Source organism: Bombina bombina, chromosome 1, assembly GCF_027579735.1.
Source record: "Bombina bombina isolate aBomBom1 chromosome 1, aBomBom1.pri, whole genome shotgun sequence".
In the NCBI taxonomy this organism is placed as follows: Eukaryota; Metazoa; Chordata; class Amphibia; order Anura; family Bombinatoridae; genus Bombina; species Bombina bombina.
Window position 1 is genome coordinate 458,587,908 of NC_069499.1, and position 14,453 is coordinate 458,602,360.

Sequence of the window (14,453 nt, forward strand, 5' to 3'; positions counted from 1 at the left end):
GTAAACTTTTGTGAATGAAAGACCGTTTTTTAAAAATACTATTAAAAACTGGGGCACTTTTATTCATCAACGTTTACAAAGCAGTCGTTTTGTTAAAAAAAAAAAAAAAAAAAGTAATTTTTTTAACAAAACAGTTGCTTTGTAAACTTTGATGAATGGAAGTGCCCCGGTTTTTAATAGTATTTATAAACAAACGGGCTTTCATTCACTTTAAATGATATATATATATATATATACAGAGATATATATATATATATATATATACAGAGATATATATATATATATATATATACAGAGATATATATATATATATATATATATATATATACAGAGATATATATATATATATATACAGACATATATATATATATATATATATATATATATATATATACAGAGATATATATATATATATATACAGAGATATATATATATATATATATATATATACAGAGATATATATATATATATATACAGAGATATATATATATATATATACAGAGATATATATATATATATATATACAGAGATATATATATATATATATATATACAGATATATATATATATATATACAGATATATATATATATATATACAGATATATATATATATATATATACAGATATATATATATATATATATACAGATATATATATATATATATATATACAGATATATATATATATATATACAGATATATATATATATATATATACAGATATATATATATATATATATATACAGATATATATATATATATATACAGATATATATATATATATATATACAGATATATATATATATATATATATACAGATATATATATATATATATATACAGATATATATATATATATATATACAGATATATATATATATATATACAGATATATATATATATATATACAGATATATATATATATATATATACAGATATATATATATATATATACAGATATATATATATATATATATATACAGATATATATATATATATATATATACAGATATATATATATATATATATACAGATATATATATATATATATATATATACAGATATATATATATATATATATATATACAGATATATATATATATATATACATATATATATATATATATATATATATACATATATATATATATATATATACATATATATATATATATATATATATACATATATATATATATATATATATATATACATATATATATATATATATATATATACATATATATATATATATATATATATACATATATATATATATATATATATATATATATACATATATATATATATATATATATATATACATATATATATATATATATATACATATATATATACATATATACATATATATATACATATATATATACATATATATATATATATATATATATATATATATATATACATATATATATATATATATACATATATATATATATATACATATATACATATATACATATATACATATATATATACATATATACATATATATATACATATGTATATATATATATATACATATATATATATATATATATATATATACACACACACACCACAACAAAAAACATACGTTTAAAAAAAAAAAAAATGACCATCCCTTCAAACCATTATACTAAACATTCACAGGTAATGTAAAATTGTGTTAAAAAAATAGTTATAAAAAAAAAAAAAAACAACATGCAGACACAAACTAAAATAGCATAAACATACAAAGCTGAATACAAAAAACAAACAACTATGTTACAGACACTAAAAAAAACATATATAGAGCATCATTCATAACATGCAGAGACAAAAAAGCAAATTTTCTAGTACAAATTTTGAAACTTCAACAAAAAAATAAAAAAAAACACAAAAGGATAAGTAACCCTGATATCTAATGCATCTTTAGACGCTAAGTATTAACAAGTACAATTGATTATTCTGTATATGTACACAAACCAAAATACAGAAAGCAAGACATGTGTAGCAGTAAAATAGAATGTAAAACTCTGATTTAAAAGGTATTAACCAAAAAATGTGAAACACTGTACAGTCAATACATTCCGTGTCATTGTAACATTCTACAATGTAAGGATATTAAATAATTTTATAAAGTGAATTAAGAAAACACTTTGGGACTCCATATGGCCATCAAGGGGTTAAACTGTTTTCAACTATGTCAAATGGGTAAACATCTATCAAACCTATTTATTATTTTATTCTTGATCATACATGACTGAAAATATCATCTAAGACGTAATGTGTCAATAGGTGTCTTTTCTGCCAGGATCATTTCCATTATAAAACAAACATGTAAGTGTTCTTGCATTGTTAAATAACATATACACAGGTAATGCATGGGAGTATTTGGGTTCACTTAAACAGGTGTGTAGCAGTGATAGATTGCAATGCTACTGAACGTCATTCCGCCATCTTTGTAAGGCTGCAAACATGATCAAGGGGAACCAAATACATATCCAATTCTGATCAAGAAGGGGTGACCCACTCCAGTGCCGGTCACCAGGGGAGGAGGAGCAGTGGGAGGGTATGAGGAGTAGGTGGGGGTTCAGGACGACATATGTCCTCCCCTCCCTCCCCTAGGGGGTTGTCTGTGCTCCAGCCTAGGCTCATCACTTACCGCTCCGGCACCACCGCTGTCACCATCATCTTCTACCGATGGCAAGCCGATCTTGCTGCAGGTAGCCGCCAGCAGAACAAGCGGTGACGGCTGAGCGTCCTACCCACAATGGGCGGGTTCAAAAAGAAGAAAGTGGGTGGCCGTTAGTCCGGAGCTGACACAGGAAGTACGACTCTTGTGTGGTTTTTGTGTGTTTTGTACTATCTAGCACCAATACATTGGCTTTAACTAGTATTTGATCTAAATGTAAACGCCACACACATTGACAGGCCGGGGCAGACATGGCGCATGCATGTTGGAATGCTTGGGACTTAGGCCCACTCTTACCTGCTCGCCACCTTGGTCGCTGTCGTCGCTGCTGTGTCCGTGCTGTAAATACTCGCTCTGACCGTCCACCTCCATGGCGGCCATTTCCTCTTGCTTGACTGGCTGCTCAGGAGCTGGCAAAGGGACAAAGAAAGAAATGACAGTACAAGGAGAGAAAGGAAACGTTACGGAAGCGCCATTGCTGAAGCCTATGGGGTTCCTTTCCTCTTCAGCCCCTTTACCCCCTCCTGCCTACGAATCCCTTAATGCAACGCGCGATGTAACCCCTCTATTTCCGGGAAGAGGACCGGGGGCGTTTCGCAGTATTTTGCTACAAAGCTGACAGGGAAGCGCAAGCGGGTTTGGTTACGTACCGGTCATTGTGTTTGTGGCAGGATTACAACAAAAAAATAAAAGAATTCGCAAAAAAAACGTAAGGGCTGCGGGCCGCTGTCGGTTTATTAGACGCTTAACATGATTATAGGATAATAATCACAGACGGGCTGCGGACGGAGAGAACCAGGCGCGTTTTTTTTTCCTATTTTGATTGACGGTGCGGGAAACACAAAAGGTGGGGCTTGCAGCCAGTACGGGGGACGTGTGACGTCAGACGTAAAATTGGGCCGCCCATCTCCGTTAAACATTGGTGACATAGGTGCATTGGCAAACATTTGATTGGCGGAAAAGCGTGTCGATTATTTTAGGTTTTTTTTTTATAGGTACGCGGGCTTCCTGTGAAGAATGCGTGACGTGCGCGCACTCTGTTTACAATTGCAGACAATGAAAAGCGGCCTTCTCGTGAGCTGACATGGAGATTCGGGGCCTGCGCTCAATCCAGCCAACGCACATTTTGGTGGTGTTCTTTTTGTCGTTGTACCGTTAATAAAATGTTAATGAAATTGGCTTCTTAATAGTTGTCATTAACAAATGCCTTTTGTGTACAAATCAGTGTACATACCAGCGCAATGTTAGCGAGACTGCTGCTGAGCTTTTTTTTTGTGTGGCCCATGTACAGTAATTTTAACATATGGTGTATTTCTTACGTTATGTTCTATACACATTTTACGTACACAGGTTATGTTCTATAATATAAAACTTGTGCATTTTGTTTTGCCACAGAAAGTACATTTTGATAGAAAAAAGCAAATCACGTTTGCTATAGCAAACCAATAATTATATTGACTTTTCTGTACGTGTTGCTTGGCTTCTGTGTACATTGATGTACAAATATTTTGTATTTTTGACGTATGTCTTGTGTAGTCATACATGTTTGTTTGTTTTTTTAAAAAAAAGTGAATTTTAAAAATACAAATAGGATGGTTAAAGCAAAAGCATTGATATGTTTTCAGAATGCATATGAAATGTTAGCTTACTTTGCTAAAATCTAGTCCCATTCACATCCCCCAAACCATGTAGTTATGCCTCTCTTGTAGTTATGCCTCTCTTCCCACGGAAATCAGCCACATATTTATATGTGGATATACCTATATATCATTTAATGAAAATGACCAATTTTTTATTTATTTTTTTTAAGGGATAGAAAGGTCAAAAATGAAATGTGTATGGGTGCATTTCAAATATATATATATATATCCATTATCAAAAATGCTTCTAGTAAGTTTATTACTGTTTTTCTGTGGCATGTGCACATATCCTGTGAGTGCCTGTGCACTAGTATTCAAAAATTACGTCTTCAGAAGCAATACACACCACTACCACCTCTCTGAGCAAGCATAGTGTTTGAATACTGGTGCACAGGCCTTCACTGGCTATGCGTATTCTGCTGAAAAACAGTGATAACTTTTATTAGGAGCATTTTTGTTAATGGAAGTATATTCCAAAAAATGCTTCTATTTCAGATTGAAATACACATTTTTCTATCCATTTAATTTACACCAGGTAAGTTTCATTTAAATCACCATTTGTAAAACTCATTTTAAATTACAATTCAGTAAGACACAAGTTAAATCGTTCAATGTGTTTATCGTGGATCGGGCGGACAAGGTTTACTCTCAGGAACCTCATGTGCCCTGCATTGCGTTCAGCATTTGCTCTTTGTTTTTGTACAAGCCACTGCTTGTCCAATACCGCTCCTGCCAGCACACGTCTGCAAATCCGCAACACTTTAGGTCACAAAGAGGCTAAATTGCTAGCAAATATTTTAGGCTCAGAAATGCTGAAGCTGCATCCACAGCTTAAAGAGACAATTACTCAAATGTCCTCTTTAATTTGTTCCCAATGATCCACTTTACCTGCTGGAGTGTATTAAATTGTTTACAATTATTTTCATTGCCCTTATATTGGCATTTAAAATAGTTTATTTAGCCTGTGGTATCCCCACCCATCCTGAAAGTTTTTGACCTTAAAGTGAAGGTCAATTTTCATCAATGAGTGCCCGGTTTTTAAAAATACTTTTAAAAATGGGCACTTTCATTGATGAAAATTAACATTGCACTGGATTTGAAGAAATGCTTACCTTTACTCATGCAAAACCGGATCACTGATCTCAGTTCCTCTGTACTGACGTCAGAAATGACGAAAACCGGCTTCCTCCAATCATGGCTTGCACCCCAGAGCATCCAGCTCGTGATGCCTGGCTGTGATTGGAGGAAGCCAGTTTTGTCATTGCTGTGGTCTACAGCAGGAAGAAGGATGGGGAGATCGTCGATCCGGCTTTGTAGAAGTAAAAGGTAAGTACTTCTTCAAATCCAGTGCAATGTTAATTTTCATCAATGAAAGTGCCCCTGGTTTTTTTTTTTTTTTGTTTTTAAACAAGCTTTATTAGACAAAACAACAAGATACATGAAATCAAGCATACAGTTGGGAAAAAAGAAATAAAAAATAGAATATTGTCCTGTCTCGAGCGAGACGATTGAAATTAAACAATGTCTAATACAAAGAAATGAACTCCTGTAGCTTTCATCATGTAATTAGAAATATTAGGCTTGTGGATTTAAAGAAAGTGCCTCTGTTTTTAAAAGTATTTTTAAAAACCAGGCACTCATTGCTAAAAAATTGACCTTCACTTTAAACGGACACTGAACCCAAATTTTTTTCTTTCATGATTCAGATAGAGCATGCAATTTTAAGCAAACTTTCTAATTTACTCCTATTATCACATTTTCTTCTTTCTCTTTCTATCGTTATTTGAAAAAAGGCATATAAGCTTTTTTTGGTTCAGACCTCTGGACAGCACTTTTTTATTGGTGGATGAATTTATCCACCAATTGGCAATAACAACCCAGGTTGTTCACCAAAAATGGTCTGGCATCTAAACTTTCTTGCATTTGAAATAAAGATACCAAGAGAATTAAGAAAATTTGATAATAGGAGTTAATTAGAAAGTTGCTTAAAATTTCACGCTCTGTCTGAATCGCAAAAGAAAAACATTTGGGTTCAGTGTCCCTTTAAGGCCAAGCTGTGTTAACACAGCCAGTAGAATAAATTACACTCCCAGTGGGTTATAGAAGACATAAGGTAATAAAAACATAATTTATGTAAGAACTTACCTGATAAATTCATTTCTTTCATGTTGGCGAGAGTCAACGATTTGTTACATGTGGTATATACATTCCTACCAGGAGGAGGCAAAGTTTCCCAAACCTCAAAGCCTATAAATACCCCACCCACCTCACTCATATCTGTTGAATGTATAGCCAAGAAGTGAGGTGTAAAAAAAGGAGTAAGATAAAGCCATAAATAAAGGAACAGGGAAAAAGATGTGCTCTGTTAAAAACGACCCATAATAGGGAGAGGACCTCGTCAACTCGCCACCATGAAATAAATTTATTTATCTGGTAAGTTCTTACATAAATTGTTTTCTTTCATATAGGTGGCAGGAGTCCAAGATTTGTTACATATTTGATATAATACCCAAGATGTGGAAGACCACAAGTAACACAATTAAAAAGGGAGGGATAAAATATAAACAGCTTTTTTTCGCTGAAAATAATATCCAAATTAAAGTCTTTTAATAACTAAAAAAAACCTGAAGAATTTTTTATAGGCAACAGAATCAACCACTGCCTGAAGAACTTTTCTACCAAAAGCTACTTCTGAAGATTCAAAATGGTAAAAGTATGCAAAGAAGACCAAGTGGCTGCTTTGCAGATTTGATTAACTGAAGCCTCATTATTGAAAGCCCAAGATGTGGCAACTGATCTTATACAATGAGCAGTAATTCTCTGAGGCGGAGATTGACCCGCTTCCAAATAAGCTTTGTGAATCAAGTTTTAACCAAGAGGCTAAAGAAATAGCAGAAGCTTTCTGACCCTTCCGTGAACCAGTAAAAATTACAAACAATCTAGACAACATCCAAAGAATGTAAAGCTTTTTCTGCATAATTTTTAGGATTAGGACACAAAGCGGGAAAAACATATACCCTATTAATGTTAGAATTCACAACCTTTGGCAAACATTTCAAAGTAGTCCACAAAACTGCTTTGTCTTGATGAAAAATTAAGTAAGGTGTTTCACAAGAAAGGGCAGATAATTCTGAAACTCTTATAGCAAAAGAGATAGCTAAAAGAAACAAAACTTTCCAAGAAAATAGTTTAATGTCTACAGAATGCATAGGCTCAAAAGGAGGAGCCTGCAAAGATTGTAACACTAGATTGAGACTCCATGGAGTAGAAATAGATTTAATTACAGGTTTTATTCTAGACAAAGCCTGAACAAAACAATGAATGTCTAGAAGATGAGCAATCTTTCTGTGAAACATAACAGATTAAATCTGTCCTTTCAAAGTGTTGGCAGATAAGTCCTTGTCTAAATCATCTTGAAGAATTCCTAAAGGTATGCCAAGAAAAATTATGAGAGGAACACCAGGAAATATGTTTTCCAAACCTTATAATCTTCCTAGAAACAGATTTTCTTGATTGAATCATAGTATTAATTACAGAGTCTGAAAAACCTGTGACTGAGAACTAGGTGTTCAATCTCCACACCATTAAGTTCAGAGATTTTATGTCTGGATGAAAGAAGGGACCTTGAGGCAGAAGGTCTGATCTTAGAGGAAGATGCCATGGCGGGTAGCTTGACATCCAAACTAGATCTGCATACCAAATCCTGAGAGGCCACGCAGGAGCTATCAGAATTACAGATGATTGTTCTATCTTGATTTTTGAAATCACTATGGGTAGTAGAACTAGTGGAGGAAATATATAAGCATATTGGAATGACCAAGGGACTGCTAGAGCATCTGTCATTACTGCCTGAGGATCCCGTGACCTTGCAAGGTATCTGGGAAGTGTCTTGTTCAACGAGAGGCCATGGGATCTATTTGTGGAAGACCTCAGATCTGAACAATTTGTGAGAATACATCCTGATGGAGAGACCATTCCCCCCCCCCCCCCCCCCCCGGATGTAGTGACTGATGGCTGAGATAATCTGCCTTCCAGTTGTCCACACCTGGGATTTGAATCGCAGTGATGAGACAGGAATTGGTTTCTGCCCAAGGAAGTATCCGAGAAACTTCTTTCATGGCTAGGTAACATTAAGTTCCCCCTTGATGATTGACATATGCCACTGTTGTGATATTGTCAGTTTGAAAACGAAGGAAAGGTTCGTTCTTCAAAAGAGGCCAAGCTGGAAGAGCTTTGAAAAGAGCACGGAGTTCTAAGATATTGATTGGAATCTTTGTTTCCTGAATATTCCAAACTCCCTGTGCAGTCAGGGACCCCCATACTGCTCCCTGTAAGACTTGCATCTGTTGTAATCACAGACCAGGTAGGGCGAACAAAGGAGGCCCCCTGAAGAAATTGAGGGTCTAGCCACCATGTCAGAGAAAAACGAGTGTTTGGATTTAAGAATATTAGTTGTGATATTCGAGTAGAATCCTTGCACCATTGGCGCAGCATGCAAAGTTGAAGAGGCCTCATATGAAAACGAGCAAAGGGGATAGCGTCCAATGCTGCAATCATTAGGTCCAAGCACATAGCCACTGAAGGGTATGATAGAGACTGAAGGTTCTGACAAGCTGAAACTAACTTTATTCGTCTCTTTTCTGTCAGAGAGTCATGGGCACTGAGTCTATTTGGAATCCCAAATAAGTGACCTTTGTCTGAGGAATCAAGAAACTCTTTAGAAAATTGATCCTCCAACCATGATTTTGAAGAAACAACAATAGTTTTATGAGAGATTCTGCTAAATGAAAAGATTGAACTAGAACCAAGATATTGTCCAAATAAGGAAACGTTGCAATACCCTGCTCTGTTACAGATAGAAGGGCACCGAGAACCTTTGAAAATATTCTTGATGCTGTTGCTAGGCCAAACGGAAGAGTAACCAACTGAAAATGCTTTTCTAGGAAAGAGGATCTCAGAAATTGAAAATGGTCTGGATGAATAGGGATGTGATAAGCATCCATGAGCCCATGGAGGAGTCTACCCAGGAAAGGACAACATTGACCAAAAGTTTCTCCTTTAGCGGTTATTTGGATACCTTTATTTCTATACTAGTAAGGAAGATAAATTTACATGGACATCAACAACACTTAGCGCTGTGGAATCTGTTGGTGCTCTACAAATAACCAATAATAATAACACATGATGCTAGTGATTGCTGTGAGAAAGATTTATCTGCCTGTAAATCACAACAAAATTATATTAGGGGTTGCTCCAAGTGAACTTTATTTCTTTGAAAATCACTAGACATACCGTATAAAGGTATAATGACATGAAATCTTTAATGTCAATAATATATTAAAGTTCTATGCTTATGGTGCAGGGTTGATAGTTGCCTCTTTAGAGTTTCCAAAGACCCATTAAGGTATTTGTCATTACTGACAGTTACCTGTCTGCTGGACAGGCAGGTCCACTCATTTAATTATGAGTCTCCCGGACCTCTGTGTATTGTAAAAGACAGCAGAGGAAATACCCTACATCTATTTTACTTCCAATACCAAAGGGTCAATTGCCATTGGGTTCAAAAGAAAGCCATTATGCTACCCTTGCCTTTTGGGCAGGGTGAGGGGGGCAACCGCCCCAGGCCCCACGCTTTCGGGTATGCAGCTATGAGAAGGTACAATGTACGTCTTGTGCTTAGTTTATGAAGAAGTGTTTATGGTATCACAAGGTGTAAAATATAATGTTCTTTATATAGGAATCGCTGAATGTGGGGTACAGGGGAGGGGATTAAGAGTTCTGGGCTGAGGGACTACACCAATGGTAAGGGTGCCCCTGCTTGAAAGAGGTGCCTTTCCCCCTCAGCCAAAACTCTAGTTTAGCTGCTGATGCAGGTGATAGCTGATTCTACAGTATTCACATGTATCTTACAAGGAACCACGTACTTGAAAGGGTAAACCCACATTTTTAAAAAAGGGTCCCTCTTCACTAACATTGAGAAAGTGCCTCTTCCTGAGTATGATGTTATTTGGCATGATTATCAGTGACCACAGGTATATCAGGAATGAGGAGAGATCTGTGGTACCTCTTCATTAACACTCTTATGTTTCTGCTCCACACTTAAAGGAACAGTGTACAGTAATATTTTTACCCTAAAATGTGTTCCTAATTAATTTTTATACCAGCTGTGGAGTATTGAATGTATTGAAAATTGCTCATTTAGGTTAATTTTTTGTATTTGAAGAAACTGCTTTTCCTCATTAGAACCACCACTTATTGAAATGGGCTGAGCTTGCAAAAATATCAGATTCCCTTATCTTTTTTTTTTTTCATACACCATAATGTTTTTATACACATTTTTTCTTAAATGTAACATGTTCAGGTTACCCTTGAAGGTTCTATTAGAAATCTAGGTTGTGTTAGTAATTTCAAAAGTAGAGATGAGCTATAGTTCCTGGCACAACACTTACTAATAATTTGTAATTACAAGCACACAGAAGCACCACATAGAAGGATCTAAGTGCATTACACCACGGTGAAGTAATAGCAAATTTAAAGTGAAGGTAAACTCACCCTAATGTCGATCTAGTATAGCATTCTTTTTTTTAAAAAAATAGGACTTTCATTCATCAATTGTTGTATTTGTTTGTATATATTAAGATATTGCCGTTCTAAAACTATAAATAAACGATCCACTAATTCAACCCGTATTTTTTTTTATGTGTTGATCATGTTTTTTTCCCAACCAATTAAAATTCTGGCCGTTAGGCGGCCGTCACTCGACATCATTCGCCCCCTTGTTTCATTTATTTTTTCCCTGAATGAATTCCAAGAGCGCACCCGTTTCACGCGTGCGTATTATGCAAACGAGAGGAATTCCCCTAATGTCATCTGCTGACAATTGTGTATACAGGTGGCCCTCGTTTTACAACGGTTCAATTTACACTGTTTCAGAATAACAACCTTTTTTTCCAGTCATGTGACTGCTATTGAAATGCATTGAGAAGCAGTGCATTTATTAAAATAGCCAGTAGGTGGAGCTGTCCGCTTGTGTTGCAGCAAAGCCAAGCAAGCTGAAATTAATCAGTTTAACCAGACCTGAGCTATCGAGCAGATTTCAAAGGAACAAGATCTTCCTGTCTATAAATCAGTCCAGATTGGAATGCATAGAAAGAACTGTTTGCAGAAAAATGCAAGTGAAGTCTGTGTTGTGTGATTATTTTATTAGGTTTATAATGCTGTTTAGCAAATGTTTTTGTTCATTTAACTTAGTTTAATTATATATTCTGTGTTGTGTGATTATTTTATTAGGTTTATAATGCTGTTTAGCATTTAAAGTCTTCATTTCATAGCTTTAAAAATAATGTATTAGGTTCCATGCCCCTCTCAAAATTGTCATAAGTAACACCTATCTCCCTCACTTCCTATTGACTTACATTATAAACTGGGTTTCAATTTACAACAGTTTCTATTTACAACCATTCCTTCTGGAACCTAACCCCGGCGTAAACTGAGGGCTACCTGTACTTACCAAGTCAATATATATATATTAGTTTAAGAAACGGGTCAGCTATAACGATAGATGCAGCTGCTATGTCTTATCATATAGTATTGAATGAATATACAAATTCATTTAATACTATGTTGCGAGATTTCGCGCATGCGCAGTAGAAAATATTGACCAGCGATTATGCGCATTGAAAAGCGGCTTCGGCGTTATGCGCATTGCAATCTAAGATCATGAACGCGTATTTGTGACATGTAGAGAGTGGGTGGGACAGCTGAAGACGTCACACAGCGAAGAAGAAGGAAGTAGGGATGGGGAGGAGTCGGAATCCAAACGGTAGGGAATTAGACATTTATTTTTTATTAAAACTATGGTAAAAACCTGAAAAAAAAGTTAGCGACTACATGAAGGTGATAATGATAAATGGGAGGTTGTCTTCAAGAAAGGATAACTTTACCTTCACTTTAATAAAATGCCAGAAACTCACTCACAAAAGACACCTCTTTCAAAGCTGAGATAAACTTATAAAACATCAACTGTATGACAGGTACCGGTCTGGATCATGTCCTTCTAGTTCCAGATTGCAAATGCTCCCCTCTTGCTTCCCAGCTAATCTGATAAGATATGCTCAACAGGTGTTCCAGAGAGAGTTGTAATAGAATGCAAATGGAACAGTCCTGCTCATTGAACCAGATACCCAGTGCACAAATTATGAAACTCAATAAAATACAACTGGATAAAAGAAGTCTCCATAGAGATACGTTAATGCAGACAATTTGTTGGAGTGGACTGACGCATTTCACAGGTAACTCCTGCTTCATCAGAGGCTTGCCCTTTCTGTCCTGCCTATCATATTTATGTGGCAGTTTCAAGGAGGTCAGTTCAGCACTCAAAGGAATATGCCAGCCACTGAAGGGAGCCACTCAAAGTTCCAAGACCATAATTAAAAAGACTAGAAAAAGTGGCAGCAAAACTTCTTTATTGCAGGTCACAGCACAAACAAATGTAGGAGCAACGTTTTGGGTATATACCCTTATTCATGCTATTGCATAAACTAAATTACATCCATTTATACTCATATTCCACTAGGTGGCGCTCAAGGATAAGTGCAATATTAACTCATTTAAAGGTAATTTTCACATAAGTAATACAATAAAAAACAGAAAAACCTACTCTTACAAAGATCCAAACGGATTCTCGTTGCTTTAGTATATGTTCTCTGTTCCCACCTCTACGGGGCATGGAGATAAACTCAATTACCTGAAACCTCAGCTGATTTATAGAATGACCCATTTTAATAAAGTGGTGGGCTACAGGGGCTTTATCAATAACTGTTCTGATGTTACTCTTATGCTCCACTATTCTATCTCTAATAGTTCTAGATGTTTCCCTTCTATAGCTCTGCCCACATGGGCACTTAATCATGTATACCACAAATTGTGTACCCCTACCAAATCCCAAAGATGTCATCGATATAGTGCCACCAACAGGCACCATACCGAAGAAATTCATAATTGGTAAAAATAAATCTCTCTTCAAAGATGTTCATGAATATATTAGTATAATTGGGGGGCGACGTTGAAACCCATGGCTTTACCTTGGGTTTGTAAATAATAATCGTCTTCAAACAAAAAATAATTACAATATAGGCTAAGACCCAACAACTGTAGCAGGAAGTCAATGTGAGCTTTAGTGTAGTCTCTATTAGTGCACAATACTGATTTAACAGCTCCCATTCCACTTGTGTGGGTAATGGAGGTATACAGACTCTACATCCAGACTATACAAAATAGGTTTATCAGTCTCCAATTCCAATGTATCTATCTAAGAAAGACACCTGTATCTTTCAAAAAAGAGTTAGAAACCTCTACAAAGGGTTTAAAAATACAGAGTAATCAAATACAGCGTATCATTAGAAAACATTGGGAGGTCCTCTCTGATTGTAATCCTGACATTAAAGAGTTTCAGAATTTTCCCATGCCCGCATATTTATTTATAAAATATTTTACCAGGGTGGATACAGTGAGATTCCTCTCATTTTCAAGTATGTCCTGGGTCCACAAAACATTGCATTGATACAATAGGGTATAATAAATACAAAAACAATAATAATACACAATATATGCAAAAATTTAACATAGAACAGGTAGGAAATATATAAACAACCATGACAGGGGCATTCTGTTTTGAGATATGTAGAGAGGGCTCTCTTAAAGGATATTAGACTTGCCCGCATATGTAGAGAGGGCTCTCTTAAATGATATTAGACTTGGGGAAGATTTTAAAATTGTGCTGGAGGTTGTTCCATAATTGTGGCGCACTGTAGGAAAAGGAGGATCGAGCTGTTTTCTTTTTGTATTGAGGCAAGCTAAATAATGTACTGGTACTGGATCGGAGGTTATAGGAGGTAGGAATAGCCGGGGAGAGCATTCTGCTCAGGTAGGGTGGGAGCTTCCCAGAAAGGTTCTTAAACACAAGGCAGGAAAGATGGAGGGTGCGTCTGGATTCCAGCGACAGTCAGTTTAGTTCTTTTAGCATGTCGCAATGGTGGGTCCTGTAGTTACATTGTAGCACAAAGCGGCAGAGCGAGTTATACAATGTATTAAGGTGAGTTTACAGTGCAGGTGCATATACTACATCCCCATAATC

General features: G+C 35.3%; 1 protein-coding gene and 1 long non-coding RNA gene across 2 annotated transcripts; one reads left to right on the plus strand and one right to left on the minus strand.

The window, feature by feature from the left end:
* Positions 1–1,862: 1,862 nt before the first annotated feature.
* Positions 1,863–3,574, minus strand: SP3 (Sp3 transcription factor). Its single transcript, XM_053698453.1, has 3 exons — positions 3,329–3,574; positions 2,976–3,088; positions 1,863–2,747 (listed from the first exon to the last, which is right to left on the minus strand). The coding sequence occupies exons 1-3, from the start codon at positions 3,333–3,335 to the stop codon at positions 2,577–2,579; spliced, it is 291 nt and encodes a 96-aa protein (XP_053554428.1). The 5' UTR covers positions 3,336–3,574; the 3' UTR covers positions 1,863–2,576.
* On the plus strand, positions 2,680–3,853 carry LOC128645446 (uncharacterized). Its single transcript, XR_008400115.1, has 2 exons — positions 2,680–2,814; positions 3,674–3,853. It is a non-coding gene; the product is annotated as an uncharacterized LOC128645446 (long non-coding RNA).
* The last annotated feature ends 10,600 nt before the right edge of the window (positions 3,854–14,453 follow it).

Excerpts from the sequence above, each read along its gene's own strand:
- SP3 (XM_053698453.1), bottom strand. Across the intron at positions 2,748-2,975 it reads GCGACCAAGGTGGCGAGCAG|GACGCTCAGCCGTCACCGCT; the intron begins GTAAGAGTGGGC and ends CATTGTGGGTAG.